The following is a 27019-nucleotide window of genomic DNA, read 5'->3' on the forward strand; positions in this document are numbered from 1 at the left end:
AAAGCGTTATACAAAACCATCTTATATTGTAGAGCAAGGTTAATCATCACTAACTCTATAGGGTCATAGGTACCAGCGTTGTACACTATTCGGATTGACTTTGAATCATCCATCAGGCAGATTTGATGTAGGCTACTTACACTAGTCAGATGATCATTATTATTATTATTGTTTATTATATGGCGCCACGAGGGTTTCGCAACAATGGTACATGGTAAATAAAAGACAGTTGTAGCAGCAGACACTGATGCAATTATAGGCGGTAGGCTGATGTCACATGACTAGTGCCTTACCAACCATAAGTATGTGGGATGGGGGGAAAGTTAGGGTAGGTCAGCAATCAGGATTCCAGCATCTGTATTATTGATGTCGGGAACCCGGTGGCGGTAGTCTGACTGCCAGCATCCCATCCACAGGGAACGATGTGAAACCTATGGATGGCTATGTGTATAATTGCCTCCCCATCAGTGATTCTTTACTCTTCTTTGCTTAAAACAGGCTTGGCCAACTGGTGGCTCTCCAACTGTTGTGAAACTACAAGTCCCAGCATGCTCTGACATAATTTTTAGGGAATGCTAAAACTGAGGCAGGGCATGCTGGAATGTCTAGTCTCAAAACGGCTGAAGAGCCACAAGTTAGATGTTTAGTGTGGCTTATCCCTTCTTACATAATTATTTTATAAATATAGGTGCAAGTTTGAGTAAGTTGAGTAAGTTGAGTTTGAGTAAGTTGAGTAAATATTTTAAAATGTGTGGAAATTGTATTTTGTCAACATCAAATGCCTCTTGTTGCCATCAATCTATTGAAAGAAGGTATCTTAACTGTGTATTTTCCAATCCAAGAATAAAAATATTATTTTTAGCCACTCCATATTGTTTTCTGCAAATACTGTACATTTCTTGAATTTTAAAGATTTTTTATTGAAGCATAAACAACATCACCTACAATATCAGAACAGGGGAAAGGGGAGATGGGTGGAAACCGATGCAGGTTTCTAGACAGAATTCAGTGTAAATTTCCACAATATGAACAGTGTGCTGAAATGCCGCTATATAATAACAATGTGGAGGTGCTCCCCTGAGAGTAACATAGAACAGTACAAGGTAGAAAGAAAAAGTACTTTCTGGTTTTGGGGGCACAACTTAATCAGATTATTTTTTTTAAATGTAACTTTCAATTGTTTCTCTAGTAAAGAATAAAATAAATTTACAACACATATACAACAGCAGACAGATACATGGAACAAATATTGAGTAAAAAATTGAGTGATGTTTGAATTATATCGTACACTCAAGACTTATTTGCTTTGTATTGCTCTATCCTAAATGAGGCGTTGCCACTCTTTATAAATATTAGGCGACTTTTGAGTTCCTGACAAATAAATAAAAATTTTAAGTTTTGCAAACAATATATTTATGGTTAATGTATTACTCCAATATTTTTTAAATACCCTCCTGTGAATTAGGTATCTGACTGTGTGTACAATGAACAGTCAGGCTTGCAGTACAAAAATAAATATTAGTGCATGCAATATATGTCAGAGCACAGTGGGAGATAGCGGAATATCTCTCCTTGTGCTCAATAACACTTTGGGCCTTATTCTAGTTCACTCTTTCTGACAAAATCCTTCTTAGATGGACAAAACCATGTGCACTGCAGGTGGGGCAGATGTAACATGTGCAGAGAGAATTAGATTTGGGTGGGGTTTTACTTTAAAGTGAGATCTATATTGCAGTGTAAAAGTAAAGCAGCCAGTATTTACCCTGCACATAAACAAAATAACTCACCCAAATCTAATTCTCTCTGCACATTTTACATCTGCCCCCCTGCAGTGCACATGGTTTTGTCCATCTAAGAAGGATTTTGACAGAAAGAGTGAACTAGAATAAGGCCCTTTATAACAGGTATTGTGAATGGTACTCTAATGCAGTGTTACAGGGGTAACAGGTATGGGTAATAGATTAGCTGTATTGAACCCTGATACAAGAATAATGGTATCTTCAAATAAGATTCCTGGTGAATACCAGTGTAAATATAGAGACAGATGCCGCTGGTATATCTGCGATGCCTCCCAATAGAAAAGGATAGTCAAAGGAGTGATAAATGGTGGGACTGCAACCCCCACCGGTTTTAGGGACTGCTGCTTCTTGTTCAGGGTAACTGCAACTTCTACAAGTGAGCGAGTGCCCTTTTCCCGAAGATTAGGGTAGAAATAAAGGGTATTACTTCTGTCCCTTTCCTGATAGAAAAAAACCCTGTTGATATGATGTCAGTGCAGGGTATTTCCTTTTAGTACTGGGGATGAGTGCATACCAGTGAGAGAACCGTGATAGGTAAGGTGTTATGAGAAGATAGCTCAGTCTCTTATGTTTCAGAGCACGCTGCTGCTCCCCACTTGCCCTTGGGTATTGGTGGAGGAGGGTGAGCAGCACTCCAAGAGATAGCGGGGGCTGGTATATGTAGTGAAGGAAGTAGAGGGGACAAGATTCTGCCGTATCGCGATCCTGTAAAGCAGAGTCCCAAAGTTTGAGTTGGGAGGCAAAGTCGCAGAAGAAATACCTTATATATTTGTTGTAAGAGATGTTTTTTCAGGAGCCCGGGGAGAGAGCCTGCTGTGAGGATATTGCTCCGTGGCCGGGTCTCCGTGCGTCTGCTACCAGCGGTCATAGGTTCAGATTTAGATCATGCCGCACTCAGCGTGTCAGTGCACGCTGTTGCTGATGGTGTGCTGTGAAGTTCATTTAGGACGCCTCATTTAGGATATAGCAATACAAAGCAAATAAGTCTTGAGTGTACGATATAATTCAAACATCACTCAATATTTGTTCCATGTATCTGTCTGTTGTTGCATATGTGTTGTAAGTGTATTTTATTCCTTACTAGAGAAATAACTAAAAGTTAAATTTTTTAAAAATAATCTGATTAAGTTGTGCCCCCAAAACCAGAGAGTACTTTTTCTTTCTACCTTGCACTATCACCTACAATATAGTTGGCAAATGCAGTACAAAAATAATATAGTAATGCAAAATAAATACATATATATTACAAGGTACTGATCTGTTTTAGATAGTTATCTAAAAAAAGATGGAATCATCAATGAGGAAGAGTTAACTGCATAGAAGGTATTAAAACATAACAAACAATGGTACTTGTTTCCTAGCACGGCGCCCATCGGGTCCCATCGCATACCTTAACTTAAGGTATGCGATGGGACCCGACGGACCCGATTTTCTGGCTTTTTTTTTTAGGTTTCCCGAAATGTAAAATCGGGTCCATCGCATGCCATGCCTTTTCATAACCCCACTATCCACGTCGGCGTGGAGTTGATTTTAAATAGTGTGGCAAAAGCAGCGAGCCACGAGCCCGGAGTGTGGCGAGCCTGGAGCGTGGCGAGCGCAGCGAGGGGACACGTAATACGCCTGAAGTAATGTGCTGCGCTCGCCACACTATATAAAATCAACTCCATGCCGACGTGGATAGTGGGGGTAGGAAAAGGTCGGAGGACGCGTACTGCCGCCCCTCGTGTGCTCGCTGCACTCGCCACGCTTCGGGTTCACGTTGATCGTGGCGTTAACAATGGGGGGGGGCATACAATGAAAAATGGGGTCTGGGGGGCATTTAACATTGGGGCCAATGTAAAATCGGGTCTACACGGTCCGTTTTTGCAGTTCATTTTGTACTTTTAAAGTACACATCGTATCGGATCGTATGCCTTGTGCATGCATTGTGCATGCACTGCGATCCGATACGATGTGTACCTAGTACAAAAAGTATGTGCAGCACATACTTTTTGTACCATACTATGTGATGCGCGGGAGCGCGCATCGCATAGTACAGAACGGAGCCGGCAAAAATGGAGAGTCTATAGGCTCCTTCAGGGACCATTTAACATTGATTCCAATGTAAAAAATCGGGTCGGTCGGGTCAATCGCATCGCATGCAATTTGGTTGCATGCGATGCGATTGACCCGATTTTTGCAACCCGATTGCATACAATTAAAATCGGTGGCGCTGTGCTAGGAAACAAGTACCCAAACAATTGCTTCCAACCATCCTTTTTTCAAATGTTTTCATTCCAACAAATGAGGACTAGGATTGTGGTCACAATCCGCGTCCAAAATAAAAACTATCTGAATTATTTTTAACATAATGAGCTTTCAATTTTTACAAAAAAGTTGGCTGTAGAATCCACTATTTCATATGTCATGTATTAAGGGGGAGCCCAGAATTATACATAGAGAATCAAAACTAGGGAAACGTGTACATTCAGTCATATAATTGTCATTAATAGCATAGGGCTCATATCATAAGGTGAATAAACACCATTAAGGGAACGAGTCAGACGCCAATAAATAAAGTAGGCTGACCAATAATAGTATAATAAAAGCCAAGTGTTCTAAGTACATCCTAAACTACCATAACTATTAAGATGACAGCTATAATGTTATATCAATTAACAGTGAAAAGAAATACCTAGCAAATTCCAATGCAGTATTTAGATCAAATGTGTGATTGTGGGGACTTAATTTCTCTGGGGGTCAGAGTATTGGTGCATCTCCTGTGCGTTAGAGCACAGTGGGAGATAGCAGAATATCTCTCCCTGTGTTCAGTGACACTTTCCTCTAAATTTTAGTCTCTGACTGCATATATAATATAGAGTCAGGTTTGCAAAGGCAAGAATCAATAGATATTAGTGCATGTACTGTATGTTAGAGCACAATGGGAGATAGTGGAATATCTTCCCCTGTGCTTAGTAACGTTTCATAACAGATATTTCTGAACACTGTTTGATTGCAGTGTTTATTGGGTGGCAGATATGGGTAATAGATTGACTATATTGAAAACCTGATAACGATACAAGAATATTGGTATATTTAAATTACTTTCTGGTTAATACCAGTGTACATGAAAAATATATATAACACTGCCGCTGGTATATCTGCGGTGCCTCTCAAAAAAGTGAGAAATGGTGGGAAAACAACCCCCACCGGTTTCAGGGACTGCTGCTTCTTATATTGGATAACCGTGGTGAGCGAGTACCTTTTCCTGAATATTAGGGTAGAAAATAGGGTATTACTTCTGTCCCTTTCCTAAAAAGGAAAAAACCCTGTTGATACAAATTCAGTGCAGGGTATTAACCTTTAGTACTTGGGATGAGTGCGTACCAGAATTAGGTGTATAGAATTATTGTAAAGAGAAAGCCAAGCCTCTTATCTCTTTAGAGCACGCTGCTGCTCCTCACTTGCCCTTGGGTATTGGTGGGGGGTGAGCGGCACTCCAAATAATAGCGGGGGCGGGTATATACAGTCAGGGGAAGTCTGGGGGACTAGATTCTGCTGTATCGTGATCCCGAAAGGCAGAGTCCCAAAGTTTATAGAAAGGGAGGCAGTCACAGAGTGATTCCTTATCTTTTTGTGGTCAGCACACTGACGAAGCAAGCCTTTGCGAAACGGTCCGTCTGAACTGCACAGCACCCCGTCAGCTGTAGCGTGCACTGACACGCTGAGCGCGCATGATCAAAACCTGAATCTTCTGACCGCTGGTAAAAGACGCACGGACTATGGAGCAATATCTCCACAGCAGGCTCCTTCAGACACGTCTCTGACCACAAAAAGATAAGGTATCACTCTGCGACTATGCCTCCCTTTCTATAAACTTTGGGACTCTGAATACCCTGCACTGAATTTGTATCAACAGGGTTTTTTCCTTTTTAGGAAAGGGACAGAAGTAATACCCTATTTTCTACCCTAATATTCAGGAAAAGGTATTTGCTCACTTGTAAAAAAAAACATGGTTATCCAATACAACAAGCAGCAGTCCCTGAAACCGGTGGGGGTTGTTTTCCCACCATTTCTCACTTTTTTGAGAGGCACCGCAGATATACCAGCGGCAGTGTTATATATATTTTTCATGTACACTGGTATTAACCAGAAAGTAATTTGAATATACCAATATTCTTGTATCTTTTTCAATATAGTTAATCTATTACCCATATCTGCCACCCAATAAACACTGCAATCGAACAGTGTTCAGAAATATCGGTTATGAAACGTTACTAAGCACAGGGGAAGATATTCCGCTATCTCCCACTGTGCTCTAACATACAGTACATGAACTAATATCTATTGATTCTTGCCTTTGCAAACCTGACTCTTTATTATATATGCAGTCAGAGACTAAAATTTAAAGGAAAGTGTGACTGAACACAGGGAGAGATATTCCGCTATCTCCCACTGTGCTCTATTTCACAGGGCATGCACCAATACTCTGTCTGTGACAAACTTGACTGTTGAAAATACACACAGTCAAAAGATTGAAAGTCACAAGAGGATATTTACAATATTGGAGTAATACATTAACCAAAAAATATATATTTTCGCAAAACTTAAAAAGTTAATTCATCTGTCAGTCGCTCTAAAACCACCCAATATTTATAAAAAGTGGCGATATCATACCAAGGTATCACTTTATTATTATTAATATTTGTTTCATGTATCTGTATGTCGTTGTATATGTGTTGTAAGTACATTTTATTCTTTATCAAAGATATAATTAAAAGTTAAATTTTAAAAGAAATTCTGAAAAAGTTGTGCCCCCAAAACCAGAGAGTACTGTTCCTGTCTATTTCTGTACTGTTCTAATCCACTCTCAGGGGAGCACCTCCAACCTGTTACTGTGTAGCGGCAATCTAGCTCACTATTGTTTATATTGTGGAAAATCATATTGAAAGTTATCATAATTAATCATTTTCGTGCCTATGACTAGTGCATCGGTATTCTTCCATCTTCCCCATTCCCTTGTTCATGTAATCAGGGCCGTCTTAACATAATATTGGGCCCCTGGGCAAAAAATTCACTGCCAATGTCCGGGATGGATACAGGTGGTACCTTTGCAGTTTGGGGTCCAGGCACTGTGAGCAGCGGTGAAGCAGGCAGTCCGGGCAGCGGTGAGGACAGTCCGGGCTGTAGTTACCCTATACACCCGCCCAGAAGTGTGCAGCTATATCTCGCGTGGGAGCTGCAGTGGCATGTGACGAGCAGCACCACAGCAGCGGCTGGGAGGTTGTAGTAGTCTGCAGACCGCAGTGTCCGGGAAGTGCTGAGTGAGCGTCGGACACTGCGGACAATGGCGACAGAATATTATAATTCAAAAGATAGGCTGGCCACTGATTGGCTGAGAGAGCAGCCAATCAGCGGCCAGCCTATCTGTTGAATGATCAAATTCTGCCACCGCTGTCCGCAGTGTCCGCCGCTCACTCAGTGCTTCCAGGACACTGCGGACTACTACCAGCTCGCAGCCTCCAGCGCTGACTGGCTCCTTCTGCAGCTCTGACCCTTATCCCCGCTGTGGCACTGCTCGCCACTGCAGCTCCCAGGGGAGATGTCTACACGGTGCTAGGCGGGTATATAGGGTAACTACAGCCCGGAGTGTCCTCACCTGCTCCCCGGATCATCTGCCTCCAGCCACGTCCTCCCAGCCACTGCCATCTTTCCAATTGGGGTGGGCCCCTAGAACACTTGGGCCCCAGGGCAACTGCCCATTATACCCAATGGGAAAGAGGGCACTGCATGTAATAGGTGTGTGGTAGGCATTACGGTGTACCTTTTTGGTGTGCACTGTCCTTATCTTAAGTGTGGTGGTAGTACAGGATGAGACGTTTTTTGTTGCAATGAATGCCAATAGGCGGTGCTAGGTGATGCAGTCACAATCCCGGTGGTCAAAATCCAGACGCCGGAATCCCGGCACTTTGTCCTTCTGTGGGTGTCCATGACACCCATAGAGGGAGAATAAATCAGTGTGCTGAGCATAGCGAGGAACCGTGCCCGCTGAGTGGCGAGCGAGCTCGCAAGAGGGGGGGATCCACACCCCCCCCCTTTTTGGGATTCCAGCACTGGGATTCCAACCGTCGGGATTACATACCAATCCCGGTGCTAGACATGCCTCTCTGACAGTGCAGCACCCCACTTTTTTTATTGCGAAGACCCCACCAGCCTAATTCTCGATGCCACCCAGCTGAAAACATTTTCTGGGGAGAACACTAATATATCAAAAATATCTACCGTATGTTTTAAAAACTAATACAAAAAAAAAAAAAGGAGTATCAGCTAGATTATGATGCAGGAAAAGGTTGTGACAAAATTGTACAGACATCGTAAAGAATTGGCAATACAGAATGTTTTGAAGACCTTGCCCGTGCTAAACACGGTTTTAGTTTTGTATCTTTTAATGTCCTTTTGATGAACATTTTAGTTGGATGTGTTGTATAGTTTTGATTCCCTCCCCCCTCGTTTTCTCTCTATATAGTATTGTAGTGGGTATGTATTTTTTATGTTTTATATATCTAGATTACGATGTAGGAAGGTTATGGCAAAATTGTACAGACATTATGCAGATTTGTTTGGCATTTCTCTTGTATTGTAGTGGATATGTATTTGATATATGAAACATATCTACTGTATATCTTAAAAACTAATAAAAATTTATAAAAAAAAAAAAAAAAAGGAGTATTGTCTAGATTACGATGCAGATAAAATGAGGTTATGGCAAAATTGTAGACATCCTAAAGAATTAGCAGCACAATGTTTTGAAGATCTTTCCCATGTTAAACACGGTTATCATTTTGTATCTTTTAATGTCCTTTTGATGAAAGTTTTAAGTTGGATTTGTTGTACTGTGTTGATTTTTTCCCCATTTCTCTCTCTATATTGTATTGTAGTGGATATCTATATGATATGAAAAATATCTACTGTATTTCTTAAAAACTAATAAAAAAAAAAAGAGATATATCGTCTAGATTACGATGCAGGAAGAGGTGGTTATTAAAAAATTGTAGATGTTCTAAAGAACTGGCAATACAGACGGTTTTAAACATCTTGTCCTCACATTTCACTTACAGCGGTCTCCTGCTACTGACATCTAAGCTGCAGTATGTATTTAATTGTTGTGCTCTTGGTTTTTGATATTAATGTACTGTAATTAAGTTCTGTCTCCCTGTACTGATCTATTGTATGACACTGTAAAACACCTGTGGCACCTTATAAATAAAATGTAATAATAAAAATGAGCTTAATATAAGGAGTAGTGTGATTAAGCACTTTACATATTAGGGTGGAACATTGTAATGCTGCATGGAAGTCGACAGGGTACCGATTAGAGAGCCTGATACAGAGCATTAGAAGTGCTCCGAGGGAGGACAGAAAGGAGAAGGTATTACTTCAGTTGCGAGAGTGGGTTGGACATATAAAATCACAGACCCTGGCAAGCACAACCAGTACATGTGACCACAAGCCCCCAGCTTCCAAGAAGACAACCCTGGTGCTCATGTTGATATTATTTGTTGCTTTAGGGAACTGTCTGGATCTAACCTTACTTTATACAGAACTTATGTGAGGGTAAAAACAAAAAAACACCTTGCCCTGCACCTTACCATGTTGTTTCTCAGTAATAGCAGTAGGTCCTTTAATAGTGGCAGTAGCCATCAGTGAACCAGCTGGTCTCTGCAGAAGTCATCTTCAAATCTATCTATCACTCACAATTGTAGGACGTAGATGTATCATTCCTATTATTCTCCTCCATTAACCCACTGGCAGCTCAAAGTGCCCCAGAAGGAAAACCTGCACTGTAGTTAGGATCACAGGACGACTAGAAAAGCATGAATAAAGCCCAAAGGCAGTGGCAAATCCACTTTACAGCTACATCCAAGAACAGAAAAGACAATGTAGGAGGACAACAGTCTGAGATAGTGGATGAAGGGATTTCTACACCATTCCCCTTTCCATGTTAAAATCCAGTGGACAACTGTCCTTTTAATAATTTCAAATGGGGGGAAAAAAAAACACAATAACAAATGTAACATTGATGATGACTACAGCCCCTACATGGGGAAGAATGCTCTTACCCACTGGTACTGTCTCCTAGATACGGTTTGTGCCTCTTCTCAAATGTAAAGGTAGGAATGTTCTTTACATGTGTAAATGTGCAAAAGATTAGTATAAAACATTGTTTCCATTTCATATTTGGTCAAATGACAAATATACAGTAGAATCATAATTATCCAGTAGCACACTGGCAGTAGCCCAGACTAGGCTCACATATACATTTGACTCTACAGTGTGCCTAGTGGCCACAATAGCAATACATATTTGTTTTAGGTTAGCCACAAAAGTTCTATTCTAACCTTCCCCATTGTTTATTCCATACATTATTGTACATTCCAGCAATGCTTGGGTGTGGTATAAAAACCCAACGGTCGGGATTCCGACAGCCATTAGTCAGACATCGGAATCCCGACTGCACAGTGTGGGGAGCACAATGAAGCCCCTTGCGGGCTCGCCACGCTGCGGGCACAGTGGCGAGCTGCGCTCGCCACCTATTTTATTCTCCCTCTATGGGGGTTGTGGACCCCCACGAGGGAGCAGTCGGGATTCCGACATCGGAGGAATGACTGTCGAAATCCCCAATGCTTTACCAAAACCCATTTCACATTGCAAACCTAGGTCAGACCCAGGTCTCACCTAGCACCTTCACATTAAACCTAGGTCACCCATTATACAGAGGATGACCAGGGTTTAAACCTTCTTAGAACCTGGGTCAAGTTTCCAGTTGGTTGACCCGGGTTCCAAAATGTGGTGCTTTCACGCTGCACCTCAACCCTGGTCCATACGTCACCAACCCAGCAATAACCCAGGTTCAAGTTGTAATATGAAAAGGGTAGAAAATAGATATTAATGTATTTTGCTCACCAAATGGCAACTATTGTAATTCTATAATAAAAATGGTTTGCTACAAGGATCAACAAATATGTTTTGAGTAAAAATATATAATCTGATAGCCACAGTAATACAGTCCTGACTTGTCTGTACTTTTATGAGATGACACCATTAAGTATTGCTTATTATGGGCAGATGCATTATTTTCCATTAATAATGTGCAATGCTGGTTACACCACTGAATACACAGATAAGGTTGTGGAAAATGCAAGCAACAGGTTCTCAGACCTTAGTCAAGCCACTAAATGATGAGCCATCCAATCAAAACTTGCAGTTCTAAAAGGGGCTGTGCTCTCCATTCCCAACTGCAGTACATGTTGGGGAGTACATTTTTGCAATAGAACGGTTTATTTGGGGCACAATTTCAGTGGTATAAATGTACCTGCAGGCATCAGCTGGTTTCTGGCAGGTCTGCACAATGATTTAAAGTTGCATTCTACACCATTGTGCAGAGTCCCTGGCCACACACCAATGCCAGCAAGTCACAAGCCAGTACATGTTCCCTACAGTGTTCTATGGATGCCACTAGAGTCTTCAGGAACATTTCAGCCCTCTAACTGCATATGTGATCCAATACAATTACTACATTCACATGTGGCTTCTTAGAATATGCATTTCACTTGCGCATATGACAAACACAGAGCAGGTTACAGATTTGCAGCTATAGAAGAATAGAACACAGGTTTTTCTTCTCTTTAAATCTATTTCAACTTGGCTGTGACAAAATTTCCAGTTTCTATTCTCTAGCCACATAAAATAAGACCATAGTGTATGTCCAATTATGTGTTCGTTCTAGAATTTGCTATAGAACATTGATGGCTAACCTTGACACTCCAGCTGTTGAACTACACGTCCCAGCATGCCCTGCTACAGGTTTGCAATTTGGCCATCCCAAAACTGATGCAGGGCATGCTGGGATGTGTAGTTCACCAACAGCTGGAGAGTCAAGGTTAGCCATCACTGCTATAGAAGATAGGACAAAGGAATTGATCAAATTGCAGATGAGTGATTTTTCCATAGGAATAGCATTTGAAAGTAAATACATATTTAATGATTTCAGGAAAAATGTACCTGCTATTTTTTTTTATATATTTAAACAAAATTAAAACTCTTTGTAAGTTCTATCTACAAGTCAAAGGTGCGTCAAATCTACAGTTTTTGTTTTACTGCGGCATGCTTCTGCGTATTTGCATGCTTACATAATAAATATTAAATACAAAACCAAAATGAAGCCACATAGATTTAATGGCAGCTTTGCTCAATGTCCCACAGCTGACCAAGTTCTTGTCCCAAAAAAAGAGAAATAAAAAAATTAAATAAAAAAAAAAGGAACATCTGAGGTAACAATGGAGGGTCAACCACCCTTCTAAAAGCAATGTTCAAAAATTGTGGAAGTATACTTTAATTCAAGTACAGCTGAAATATTTCCAAAGGGGGCAGTAAAAAGTAGCTTTAATGTTTAATCCATGAGTCTGCAATCGCAGAGTTCTTTGTGTATCCTTTTTCGCACACGAGGCATGTCTTCTTGGGAGAACTGGAAAGGCTGATCTAGAGCGAGGCACTTGCAGTACTGTGAATGGAAAAATAGATTTTAGATTAGCAAAAAAAACTACAGGCAGAGAGACCACAATGCAAGTTGTATGTAGCATGTACAGGTAATATGTTTATGCACTCACCTGAAGCATAAACACGCCACAGTCACTGTCATTCTTCTGTTGTGGAATGCACTGAAAGACAAGCGACAAACTTAATACCACCTAATAGACATGACAAGTTTTTTCTAAAGGTGCGTACACACGTACAGATTTTTCTGTCTGATCTATCTGGTGGGAACAAAAGCCTGGAAATGTATTGGAGCATATGACAATCAAGAAATTGTTCCCAAACGCTTGAAAACAGACAATGATCAGTCAGACAAATTGTTTAAATCATTCTGATATAACAAATTTATTAAAGCATATATTGTTTTCTGTTTTCCTGCATTTGGGTGGAAATTTTTGATTGTCATTTGCTCCCATACATTTCAAGGTTTTTGTTCCCACCAGATAGATCAGACAGAAAACTCTGTACGTGTGTACGCACCTTAATAGGTATGAACTGATGGGCAATATATGAAATATAATACAGAACTGATACAGTGGAATACATTGCACAGTCAGGAACATGCTCAGTTGTATTTTCATACAATGAGCACCTAACATTTAAAGAGATTAATGGGGCCTACACAAATAGTGATGTCAGGCCATTTTCTGCCCGATGTTACTACATCACTCAGAAAGCGCCCCAAGATTGCTCCATGTGTAGGGGCATAGCCATAGCGATGCGCAGACCCACTCATCGCTATTGGCCTGACGATTAATATAAAACTTGCTGGATAAATTAAGTTAATTGCCGGGGTCAGGGCCAGTGGTTTTCCTGCCCTGACAGATCACTCAGCACACAGCGCTGGCACATCGCTGTGTGCTGAGCGCGTTCTAAGCAATCTAGCATTGCTCAGAACGCACAGCAGGGTCGCTATGTGTGCATGCTCTGTCAACAAGTCTGATATTGCATGCCATGGGACAAATATTCTTAGCACAGCAACAGGAAAACCAAGCCAACAACACACAAACCTTGTTAACAGCACTCTGCCACCCCTGAAGAAACTCTTCTTGATTTTTCTCTTTAGCTTCAGTAATTAAGTATTTGCGGATGTTCTACAGAAAAACAAGAAAAAAATATATAGAGCAAATATATTTTAATTTATCAACAAACAATAGTCACCAAAAAAACAAACACAAAAAAAACACTCATTCCACCATGAAAATAAAATAAAGTTTTGTGATCTAATGGCCAGGCCAATAGGGGCTCGACACATCATCACCCTGGCCCCTTGGGCTAGCTAGATTAGCCAGCGTGAGACAGGAGGCAGATGGCGGGGTGGAGCTCAAAGGTCGACATGAGGAAGGTTGACTGGTCATAAGGTCGACATGGGTTTTTCACTGTTTTTTGAGCCGACATGTGCCGACAGGCGGTATTTCATGCCCTACCATCCACTAGGGTGTGGAGGAGGTTATTAAAGCTGTGGCGAGCGAATCGAGCCACCGTGCCCGATGCATCGCGAGCGAAGCGAGGGTCCGATTCTCATTGCCAACTGTGTCCATGTCGACTGTGTCGTCATTCGGGGCAAAAAAGTGAAAAACCCATGTCGACCTTATGACCAGTCGACCTTCCTCATGTCGACCTTTATGCAAATTCGACCTTAAGTCATGTCGACCTTGGCCCATGTCGACCTTAAGTCAGGTCGACCTTCCTGCCAGTCGACCTAGTGGGGTCGACCTAATGACTGTAGACCTAAGTGTGGTCTGACAGATGTACCGATTCCATCCAGATATGACAATGCAATCTTATGATATGAAATATCTGCCTATCACTGAAACAAATCTGTAGTGTGTGGGCAAGTCAGATAGATAGATTGGGGAAACAATTTATCTGGGGGAAAAAAAAAATCACTGGGTCCGAGAAACAATTCATTGTTATTGTTGATGTATGGGCAGCTAAGGTTTGTAAAATTATATGCAACAATTATTAAACAAGCTGTATGCTAATGTTGTACAATCCACTAACAAAAAATGGGCACCATCACCAAAGAATCAAAGTTCTAAATAAGTTTACTGTATAAAAGAAATGAAGTGTTATAAAAACATAAGCTGTAAAAAGTTGGTCTTAAGTGAACGGAGCTCTAAGTTTAAGATGCAACAATATATTTTGATTAAAATAGGCTGCACTTGAGGGACGTGGCTATAAGGGACATGGAGTAGCCAGGGTTCCCGCTGAGGCTGCCGACTGGATCCCGCTCCTTAGTACAGCTGTGGGTGTTACAAACACTGCGGCTGGCGAGAGAGGACACCGCCACTCAATAAACGGCCACCATTGCCCACGTACATGTGGTGCTGCTGGGGCCCAGGTTGTTGCTGCTCTCATTTCCCTGCTGTGTAACCCTAGAGCCCGCTGGCTCCATCCTCCTGTCCCCTGCTGATACTGCTTGTGCTGCCTGGGATCATTTTGTACAATATCAGGTACTGCATATTGGGGTGTGTTTTTCCACTCTACAGTTATTCCTTTATGTTGTCGGTATAGCTGGGCAGCTTGGCCACGTTCCCTCTCGGTGCTAAAAGGAACATCATCATTTTACATATATAAGACTGTCTGCTACAGCTGCACCCCGAGCTGTGTGGATTGCTGCCTCCTCGGCATACGCTGTCCGCTGTACCACACTGGCACCTTGCAGCCTCAACCTACTGCCTTAGGGTATAGGAACAGTCTATTGTACCTCCACTTTTGATACACTGAGAAGTATTTGTCTTCTCCCATATATCCTGTGTACAGTGGGCACTTGACATTAATTCACAATCAGCTTCCCTGGTTACCCCAGAACTACTTTTGTACTGCAATATCTACCGCGGTTATTGGGAGTCTCATCAGGCCTTGGCGGCAGCCCGCTTGGGGAAGTTCTCGGACACCTAATCCTAAACATTCCTCAGCTGAGCAAGATTCCACTTCACAGCCTCCCTCCTCCCCAGAAGGTCCTCCTAGTATAGATTCTCCTGATGCTATGGGCCTTATTCTAATTCACTCTTTCAGACAAAATCCTTCTTAGATGGACAAAACCATGCGCACTGCAGGGGGGCAGATGTAAAATGTGCAGAGAGAATTAGATTTGGGTGAGTTATTTTGTTTCTGTGCAGGGTAAATGGGATGCAGTTAAAATCCCGGCGGTCGGGATCCCGGCGTTCAGAATCCCGACGCCGGAATCCCGACCACCGAAATGCCGACACATTCTCCCTCCTGGGGTGTCCACGACACCCCTGGAGGGAGAATAAATTAGTGTGCCGAGCGTAGCGAGGCACCGGGCCCGCTGCGTGGCGAGCGCAGCGAGCCCGCAAGGGGGGGGCGATCCACGTCCCCCCCTTGTCGGCATTTCGGCTGTCGGGATTCCGGCATCGGGATTCTGAACGCCGGGATCCCGACCGACGGGATTCAATACTGAATCCGGGTAAATACTGGCTGCTTTATTTTAAACTGCAATATAGATCTCACTTTGAAGTAAAACCCCACCCAAATCTAATTCTCTCTGCACATGTTACATCTGGCCCCACCTGCAGTGCACATGGTTTTGTCCATGTTAGAAGGATTTTGTCAGAAAGAGTGAACTAGAATAAGGCCCTATGTTACAGAAGTTGTTGGAGGCGGTGACTGCGAGTGAGAATAGACTCGCTGACTGCATTAGGAAGGTGTAGTCTGATCTGTCCATTACACACCATGATCTCCAAAAAGTAGGGAACAAGTTGGGGAGGTGGAAACCCGTGCCTCTACACTGGAGGATCGCCTCTCCCTGTTATTTGTTAAGGTGTCTACAATCAACGCTACAATCACTGCTGTTCAAGGGAAATTGTTGGACATGGAGGGCCGCTTGGACAACATCCATTTAGTTGGGCTGCCGGAGAGTGATGAGGGTTCCGATCCAGAGAAATTCCTGAAAAAATGGCTACTGGATGTGTTTGGCTCTGACTCCTTTTCTACCCTAATTGCTGGGAAATAGGCACACCGTGTGCCACTCAGGCCCTTGCCTCCTGGGGTGACTCCCCATATCTTTATAGCTAAAATTCTTAATTATCGTGACATAGATGCTATTCAGTGGCTGGTGCGTACTAGGTGCCCCCAAGTGATCAATGGTTTCAAAGTATCTGTGTTCCCGGATTTTGCCATGGAAATACAAAAAAAAAAAAAAAACATGCTTCATTTCTATTAAACGTCTCCTGCGGGAGTTAAATATTCTGTACGCCATGTTGTTTCCCTCTAGGCTTAGAGTTGTTGTGGATGGCAAGATTTTTACCACTCCTAGAGAAGTGGCTCTCACAGACCAGCAAAGCATGCACTGGCATATGCCCGGATGGGTATTTAGGTCTTTTTTACCGTGATATCTGTTGCTGTCTTGACTTTGTTCTTTATTTTTATATAACCAATCGCTGTTTCTATTTAGTTGACATTACTACAAGTTAAACTGTTACATCACCTTAGTCATAAATGTTTACCTTCAAGACCAATGGGATTTTTGCAACCTCCTCAATACTATGGGGGACATGTTTTGTTTGCCGGACGGAGAGCTAGGTCCTCTGTCCTACTGCCACCATATTCTTTGTCTTTACAGGGTGTGTTAAACTGTAGTTAGCCTATATTATTGGGAGGTTAGCTTTACGGGATAAAGTATGCCTCAGTTTGGGTGGGTGTACAGGGTGGGATGGGATTGTTTTTTTTCCCCTTTCTTATTTGCAGTGTTGCTCTGTATTTGTATGCCGTGTCCCTTGCAATGTCGGTCCTCTGTGATTGTGGGGATGCTCGCCTGTCACTTTCTCTGTGCTGTTGATGAACTGTTTATAATATTCTTCATGTGCGTAGCTCATGGGCTCCATTGCAATTAACTTCCTATCCTGGAATGTGAAGGGTCTCAATGATAAGATCAAGGGTGCCTTAGTGTGTAATCAGATCAAATGGTATGGCTCTGATATGGTCTGCCTGATGGAAATCCACCTACTTGGTGCTAAAGTCTTATCCTTGAAAAAACCCTGGGTTGGATGGGCCTATCATTCTATGAATACCTCAATGTCTAGAGGGGTCTCAATGTTAGTCTACAAAACTGTTCCATTTCCTGTGAGCCAGGTACAGATTGACCTGTTAGGTCGGCATGTATTTTTACACTGCACTATTCATTCTATGCCTGTGTTATTGATAGCTGTCTACATACCGCAACCGTACTCTTCAGATATACCTAAAAAAGTAGGTTTTCTTGCACCTCATCCAGATATCCCTGCTCTGTGCCTTGGGGGATTTCAGGGTTATGAATCCCGATCTGGACAGGTTTAATAGGTCATTAGCGGGCCCTAGACGGACTGTAGGTCAGTTCTCTGCACTGATGGAGGGAGTTGGTCTGATCAATATATGGCGATTGAAGCATCCCCATGTTCTGGGTTTTCTCCTGCCCACTATTCCTTCTCTAGAATTGACATAGCATTAATGTCACGTAGTCTGGTTCCCAGTACTCTCAATACAATATGAAGCTAGAGGTATATCAGATCATTCCCCTTTAGTGCTGCAGCTGGATGAAGGGAGTCAGAGGCGCCAAACTTTCTGGAAGCTGACCCCGTTCTGGCTTACCCGTATGGGTTCAGGTTCTGAGCTAGAATCCGCATGGCTGCAATCAAATCCTATTACAAACAAAAAAAAAAAGACCAAGGCTTCTTGCAGATGCCTCAAACTTCGATATTTGGAAGATCTCTCTAAATGTGAATGGTTAGATGCTCAAACACTTTGGAGGAATTGTTTAAACAAGAAGGCTGGATATGAACTGCTATTTTCTAGTCATTCTCAATATTCCACTGGTGATACACCAGGCAGCTATTTAGCTAGACTTGCAAGTGCTGAAAAGTCTACAAACACGATGCTTGATACACTTCTAACGTACCGATAGGGCCCCCATACAGGAGTGGAGCGGGGGGAGCTGTAAGTAGAAAGCCGGGCAGGGGAGCCAGTGGGCGCACTGGGCAGGGCAGTGAACGCCGCAAGGGGAACAGAGAATGGGGAGAGTAGGGGAAGCCGGGCAGCAGCGGGTGCACATAGAAATGAATGGACAGTCAATGATTGGCTGCGAGCTCTCTGACTAAGAGAAATCTCAGCCAATCACCAACTGTCCATTCATTTCTGTGTGTGTTTTTTTTTTCTATGTGCGCTCGCTAATGCCCGGCTCCCCATTCTCTGTTCTACTTGCGACGATCACTGCCCGGCCCAGTTCCCCTGTTCTACTTGCTACTGAGGTAGAAACTGCTATTAATTAGTTTCCAGGAGGTAAGGCACCCGGCCTGGATGTGTATCTTAACACTGTTTACTGCATGTTTTGACTATTGTTCCCTCCCACAGTCCATGTCAGAAGCCCTTATCATTATATTGTTAAAGCCAGATAAGGACCCTAAATGGGTTAAATCTTAAGGTGCCCACACACTACAAAGATCTGTGATCTTAAATATGTGTTCATAAATTAGCCTTGAAATCTTTTGTCCGTCCTGGACAAAAGATTTCAGGCAAGCGCACATCTTTACCAAAGATTTCTCTTAAGATCCAATGTGCGTTCCTATGGATCTTTTGTTAAATCTTCTGATCTGTCATGCAGCATGCCTGGTCAGAGAGAATATTAATATCACGGGCTACACCATGGGACTGAACTGTCAAAATTGCCTTGTACACGGACAACATTCTCCTTTTCATATCAAAATATGAAAAATCCATGCCTTATGTTCTAGATCAGGCATGTCCAACGTTGGCCCTCCAGATGTTGTGAAACTACACATCCCAGCATGCTTTGCCACAGTTTTGCTATTAGAGAATGCTAAAACTATTGCAAAGCATGCTGGGATGTGTAGTTTCACAACATCTGGAGGGCCAACGTTGGACATGCCTGTTCTAGATGCTATTAATACATTTGGCAGTTACTCTGGATTATATTTTAAAAAGATAAATTGTGTATTTTGCCCTATAGTGGCCTATCTTCTCCAATTCCTCTCCTACCACTTCCACGGGTTGAGTCATTCAAATACCAAGGTATACGGTTCACTAATGACCCCTCTCCATATATATGGCTTTAAATGTTGTCCCTCAAATGGATTATTTACCCTCCCAAATTAATATATGGGTGAAAATTCCACTCACATTTACCAGCAGGGTTAGTTTGATTAAAATGGTTGCTCAACCCAAACTACTTTACGTTTTACAAACTTCCCAAATTTATGTTCCACAAAGAATTTTTAAATGTATTGATGACTAATTATCTTCCATTATTTGGTCTAATAAGAAGGTGAGAATTGAATTGTGTACTCTTACGCATTTGCGAACATCTGGGAGGCCTAGCTCTTCCTATGTATCAATTATACTATTTAGCAGCACCGACGGACCATCTGGTGGAATGGATAAATGTGGGTTCTCTTACCTCCATGCCAGCCCTGATCATCTCTAGGGCACTGCCGGGCCTGCTACCTCTGGGTCTACTGCTCAGTGTTAATGGGTCTTTAATTAAACTTCCAATTGTACGGCAAGCTATACTGTTTTGGAAATGGCCCGCTGCGTCACTGCCTAAGGTGGGATGGGACCCAGACTTGCCTCTGGATGGCACAAAGGGATTCAAAGACCTTTGTGGCTTACAACTTTGTGAAGTCTGGGGTAAATTGGGCAGGGTTTTCTATAGGATAGTTGTATCAAGAGGGGATCTTTAAGTCATTCCAGCAGTTACGCATAGATTTTCATATGCCAAACACCTTTTTTTTTTTCTATTATCTGCAGTTGAGGCATGCCAGGTCAATTCTATAATACTTCTCTCTGGCTGCAGGACACATCTCTTAAAAAGATGTTGTCTCTTGGCCCTAAACACTCCATATCTGTGCTGTTTTCCTCGCTACTCGACACAATCCGTGATACTGATTTACCGCACCTTAAGTCTCAATGGGAAATAGATATGGACCCTATGACACAGGAGGTTTGGGAAGCGACCCTTACGGTCCCTTGGGTATCTACAACTACAGTTCGTTACCAAGGTCTGGGTGGCCCATTTGTGGATGGCTCGGGAGGGTCCTACTACGAATGCATAGATCAATCTGGTCAACCAGGTATTTGGACACAAGAAATTTACATCTCTCTCACGTAAGGCAGTGGGCAAATTTCACAAAATATGGTCCAGATGGCTAGACACCCATTTTTATTGCTCGCCTGAGAATTCGACAGGTCTATAACTGGTGCTCCACGCCTTGCAAATCTGACCACGTCTATGATACTGGGAACAATATAACTCGTTCTAGGTTGTTTAATAGATTTCATTTGATACTTGTTATTATCATCCCTTACTACTACCAATGCATTTGGTGGTTGACATCTAAATTAAGAAACACTGCATTGAATAGTCTCATTATGATATGGTAGCGGGTGGGCGGTACACATGATTCGAGAGACCAACATGCTTACTGACCATATATCATACGTTTATTGAATATATTAAGCCAATTTTTCTTTATCCATAGGACACCGTAAAGTTTTGTTTTACTATATTGTTTGTACACATAAAAACAAAGTAAAGGCGTATCAATAAAAATTACTGCATTCAAAAAAAAAAAAAAAAAGAAAGAAAAAAGGCTGCACTTACCTCCACGCAAAATTTAAAATGGATGCCTTGGGAATCATAAAAGTAAATGATTTTATTGGGGATATTCACAGTAATGAGAGACCAGTGGACTTCTAGGTGTATAGGAATTAACAGCAGGGTTTTCTTGAACAAATCCACCTACAAGACAAAAATACATGATAAGGTTGGACAACGTTGTGTAATATATTGAGATATATGTACTTATTTAAGGATGAATAAAATTGATAAAATGGGGTATGCATGATGTGACCAGGCTTGCCAGATGTACAGGCCACACATATCCTCTCTTTCTTTTTCACACTTTTCATCATACAGCCCACCAAGAACCTTTGCATTCTGGTGGACTTTGGGGCGGATTCAGAATCGCTCATTGCGATCTGAATTCCACCCCAACCCCAATGGTCAAGGTTTTTTTGGCAGCATTAACCCGTTTGCTAAGCAGCGATTGACCACTGCTTAGTGGTTGAACTTGAATCAGGCACTTTATGCAATAAAGAACACCTATCCTTGTGTATCAATACCCATTTCCCTATAGATCGTAAGCTTGCAAGCAGGGCCCTCCTACCTTCTCGACTATCTGTTAATACTCTGTTGTATCACCATCTCCAATTGTATCTCTATAAGAAACTTAAATAAATAAAATAAGCAGACTAGCAAAATATTTAGGCCACAGCTAGAATTTAGGGTTTGTCATTTCTTGTTTTGGTTGGTCTCAGGATTGGGTTAAAAACTACTACAATATAGAGATGTGATTAATTCCAACTCAATCAAAACATTTTACTTCTTTCAACCCTTGCTTCTTTATACACCGTGCTTGCTGGAAATGACCACTGTACATGTAAGACCTTACAAATAATGCTGCTTTCACATTGCCTAAACAGCGTAGTCCATATGCAATGAGCCGCTCATTACATTACATATGCAGGCATGCATCCCTGCATGAAGGATTTGTTGCAGGGATGCAACCATGATTAAGTCAGAAGCAGGGGGAAGCAAACCAACCGATGCAGATGTGATCAGCAATAAAATGGTGGTGGCTAGCACACCTCCAATTTCACATAAAGGCAGACGGTTGGGAGTATATAGACGAGGAGCAGACCAACACGCAGCTCCAGGCACTCCGCAATGCACTCCCTGTAGAGATGCTGAGGCAGGAGGATTCCAGATGGCCACGGGTATACTGATTTCCAAATAAGTATTAGTACAGGAGTATCACGCAATGGTTTCATAGAAAGTCCAGTAGTCCACACAGGATAAATGATGTCAGAACTCCCAATATGTCACCACAGTCTCCACTCACCGCTGCACGACCCGCGAGGTATCAGTTTTGCAAAGCCAGGAGAAGGATAGGGATGCTCCGGCAATAGCTGACAGTAGCCGGATTCAAAGCAGCCTCCGCCCAGCACCACAGCTCGGCAAGCCCGCGAATCAGGCAAGATGGCGCCGGCTCCCCCCGTGAAGGCCGAGGCAGCAAATCCCAGCAAAGACTGCTTACCGCTCTCCCTGCCAAATAGCTGGGGAGATGAACAGTGTGAGTCACACCCGTCCATCAGGCTACCCAGGAGCAGGATGCCGTGCTTCGTATAGGTGAGCCGAATACGGATGGCGCAGATATCCGGAAGCCAGAGTAATAGAAGGCAGTTGGTTTTACTGTGGCAGGCAGAGGCAGCAGGAGTTCAGACTAAGGTACACTAAGTAACTCAAGTTTTAGAGCCGCTAGGTGAGCCAGATCAGGATAGTTTATGAGATAAAGTACAGGAGCTCCGGGAAGTTGCTGCCTACACCCAGGCCGTCCAAGCCACGCCCAAGATACAAACATTTACTACATTTTCATATACACTCTGTGGCCCCTTTATTATGTTTACCTTCTCTTTAATCCAAATATCTAATAAGTAATTTGAATACCTATTTCATAGTGTTATGCAGAGGACAATCTCTGAATGCACAGCACCATCCTACCATGAGGGGTATAATCTACAGAACCAGAAGGCAGGGGCTAAAATAGCTTATAACTCATGATCGTCTATCGCTATGCAATTAGTTGTCTTGCTGTTGGCAGTAACATTTCACATTTTGGCAATCCTGGTTTCCAATGTCAGTTTTTGTCAGTGGTGAAATCTTATGGTATGATCTTATTTTTACAGCTACTATGGCAAGCACTGACCACATGGGTGGCCTTAGGGATTCAAGATTTGCTATTTGAGGATCGGTCCAGGAGGGGCAGAGCCTTTCCGGTTCACAAAGTGATAAAGGATCTCATTGCCAAAGAATGGTCGAACCTGGATAAAAGATGGGAAATTGTCTAGGTTAGACAAGATGTACCCGTTTAAGGATGAACAACTCCTGAATTGGTGTGAGATTCTGAAAGTAGATGCCGCTGTCGCAGAAATAACTTCAAGGACAAGCATTCCGGTTGAGGATGGGGCGGCATTCAGGGATGCGATGGATTGTAGAAGGGAGAATTCCCTGAAGAGGTTACATCTGTCATCGGCTAAGACTTTGAAATCTTGAGTAGCCGTGGCGGCGGTTTCTAGAGCCTTAAGAATTTGGAGTTCGACCCTGCATACTAATATGGAGGACAGAATTTCCAGCCAGTATTTATTAAGAAATCTGGAGATTATGCAAAAGGCCATTGATTACCTGTGCAAGGCATCTCTGGATATGGTATAGTTTTCAGCATGATCCATGGCTGCCGGAGTGACAACCAGAAGGGCTCTATGGTTGCGTACTTGGAGCGCTGACTCATTCCAAGAATCGTTGGCAACTTTGCCATATGAAGGTCTAAGTTGTTTGGTGCCAAGTTGATGACTTGATCCAGAGGATGTCGGGAGGAGGGTCAGTGAGGCTACCTCCGGATAAGCGGAGGAAGTTCCCAGTGCCATCAGCTTCAAGAGGCCTCAATCGGGATCCTCTCGTCAGACCTTTAGTCAGCCATTTAGGGCAAATAAGAGACAATGACTACAATGGCCCGGTGCGAGTGGGAGCCCGATTGACAAAATTTGGTGATGCCTGGGAGACTTCTGTCAGTGATAGATGGGTTATCTCCATCATCAGACATGGTTACAGAATAGAGTTTTCCCAGCAGCCTGTGGGGACAGGTTCCTACAGTCCCGGTTACCATCAAGAAGAATAGAGAAGGTTGCCCTGCTGGATCTTCTGAACCAGATTTTGAGCATCGGAGTGGTGGAGAAGGTTCCGAAAGACCAGTGGGGCATATGGTTCTATTCAAGTCTATTTCTGGTGGAGAAGAGCTCTGGAAGTTTCAGGATGATCCTGGACCTAAGAAAACTCAACTCTTATTAAAGTGAGAAAATTTTGCATGGAAACTCTGAAAACGATTCTTGCTGGAATCAGAAGAGGCGACTTCCTGGCATCATTAGACTTAAAGGATGCATACTACCACATTCCGATCCACCAGATGGACAGAACATTTCTAAGGTTCTGCATGCAGGGGTGTCATTTCCAATTCACTTGTCTGTCGCTCAGTCTGTCCACCTCACCGAGGGTATTCACAAAAGTGTTGGTAACTCTGATTGCTCATATGCGAGAACAAGGCATCCAAGTGTGGCCGTACCTGGACGACATCTTGGTAGCAGGGAGCTCAGCACAGGCATTGAGAGAAGACTTGGTGTTTGTCATGGATTTTTTCAGCAGCATGGATGGGTCATAAATCAAGGAAAGAGTCATCTGCAGCCAGTCCACAGTACCCAGTTCCTAGGGACCCTGATAAACACCAGAATTTTGACTGTGTGTCCAAGGAGAGGTATCTGAAGATACCGAAGGTGGTGCTGTCCGTCATGAAGCAAAAAGTTATCTTTTTAAAACTCGGTCTGAGATTGTTGGGGATGATGGCCTCAGCAATTGAGATTGTCCCTTGGGCACAGTGGAGGCTGAGGTCGCTTCAGTGGGGTCTGCTCCCTTATGTCAGGATAAAGGCCAGTCAAGGTGTCATGGTGAAATTGAGTTCAATGGCCACAGCATCCATTATCTGGTGGGTGAGCAAGAGGCTGGAAACCAGAGTGTCCTCTCTGAAGTTACCCAGATATCTGATCATGACCACAGATGCAAGCATGTCCGGATGGGGAGCTCATATGACTCGGTCTGTCACTCAAGGGACTTGGACTTTGAGAGAAAATCGAATGTCCTCCAATTGAAGGGAGGCAGAAGCGGAGGTGTGGAGAGCAATCTGCAGTTTCAAGGAGAATAGAAGTGTAAAATAAAATGTTGATTTATACTTTTCTTCATAGACACCACATGGCAGCAATTAGTTCCCTCCCTGGTTGTTGTTTGTTAGTATAATTCCAGGACGGAGACACTCAAAAGACAATTAGGGAGGAGGAGGAACGAGGCTATATGCCCAAAGTGGGCGGTCCCAGAGATTTGGTCCTGTCTATTTAAGGAGGAAAGGGGGTGTAACCCATCGTACTGGCTGCCATGGGGTGTCTATGAAGAAAAGTAATTATCGGTAAGTATAATTCAACATTTTCTGCAGCACCGGCACAGACTTATCACATCATCTTTTTTATAAGCCAACTACTTCTGTGGTCCAAGGCCAGCTAATTCTGACAGCGACCCTCTAATGAGCCACAAATCAACAACATTCACCAATACTCATTCACATCGCACCCAAGACCCGGGTTATTGCAATACAGCTTATAACCTTGGTCGACCAAACCGAGCTGATTACAGCCATCTGTTCAGCTGTGCTGGCCGGCCCTAGCGAAGGAGTTAAAAATAATTAATGATTGCATAAATGCCACAGCTTACCTATGTTTTGTTGCCATGTATATCCTTTCACTGCACCAGTCTATACAGAAAAAAAAAATGCAGGCGCACACTCTAAAAATAGTTTGTGCTAACCTGGGTATACGGTTGTTAGGTCGACACACCGAAGGTCGACATACATTTGGTCCACCACTGAAGGTCGACGTTGGCATAGGTTGAACACCTCAGATTATCGACATGGGGTTAGGCCAACAGGGTCATTAGGTCAACACAAGCATTAGGTTGACATGGGCAAGGTTGACAGACAAATGGTCTAAATGTTTTTTTTTTTTTCACATTTTGAGCACACATTTCATGCCCTACCATCCCCACTATGGCATCGAGGGAGAATAAAATAGTGTGCCGAGCGCAGCGAGCCACGGTGCCTAAATACAGTGTCCATGTCGACATACGGGACATGAAAACCCATGTCAACATAATGACCCTGTCAACCTAACCCCATGTCAACCTTCAGTGGTTGACCCAATGCACGTCGTCCTTAGTTGTGCTGACCCTATGACCCATACCTGTGTATTGTGCTCTGGCCTTTAACCTTTATGTTAGGGACCCACCAGATAAGGTCAAAATCATTGTGGAGCACCTAAAAAATGTACTGATATATTGCAGGGTTAATAGTAATTTTTTGCAGGTTTTATCATTAAGATTGTTTACCTGCATTTTCTTTTATATCTTTGTGGAACTACAAGTCTCAGCATTGGAGCACCTTTAATAGATTAGGGTGTGCAGTCCAGGACTCTCCTCTACCATATACTGCCCATGTGTACTCATTTTCTATTGGCGATTTCCATCAGAGTAACACTTCATAAATCACATGATCTCAAGCTGGTTCACAAGACATTAACAAAAGTGCACCTTTGAGAGGTCAAATCCATGCCACATACAAATGAGACACCTTGTACCTAGCAAAGGGGCCAATGAGTGTAATTTAATGTATATAAAAAAGGCATTGCCTCTATATCTAAATTACTTGTTTTAGTGCTGTGTAAGATAACTAATCTGTAAAACTCTTTTCTGTAAACACATTTGTAAAATGTAAGATAAAAATGAAAAACTTGCCTTTTTAGTCCATCTTTTCACCCCATTATAACCTTTGGTCATGAGTTGTTTATGAAAGAAACTGTTGAAGAAATGAACCTGGCAGAGAGAGTACTAATGTTAGCACATTATCACCATAAGCATTAGCTTTAAATGCGGTAACATATTAAATTAAAGTATTTAGCCGTACAATGGTAGCAGACATTGATTC

General features: G+C 42.7%; 1 protein-coding gene across 1 annotated transcript in view; it reads right to left on the reverse strand.

Annotated features, from left to right (window-relative positions):
* Positions 1-11797: 11797 nt before the first annotated feature.
* SENP5 (SUMO specific peptidase 5) overlaps positions 11798-27019 on the reverse strand; it is a 28133-nt gene continuing 12911 nt past the window's right edge. The window contains exons 6-10 of the mRNA XM_083177625.1: positions 26830-26907; positions 20989-21126; positions 13382-13465; positions 12446-12496; positions 11798-12339 (exon numbers count right to left, since the gene is read on the reverse strand). Coding sequence (XP_083033751.1) covers positions 12229-12339; positions 12446-12496; positions 13382-13465; positions 20989-21126; positions 26830-26907 — 462 coding nt within the window. The 3' untranslated portion in view covers positions 11798-12228. The remainder of the gene's footprint in view (positions 12340-12445; positions 12497-13381; positions 13466-20988; positions 21127-26829; positions 26908-27019) is intronic.

Source organism: Crinia signifera, chromosome 3 (assembly GCF_055691185.1).
Source record: "Crinia signifera chromosome 3, ASM5569118v1, whole genome shotgun sequence".
NCBI classification, from domain to species: domain Eukaryota; kingdom Metazoa; phylum Chordata; class Amphibia; order Anura; family Myobatrachidae; genus Crinia; species Crinia signifera.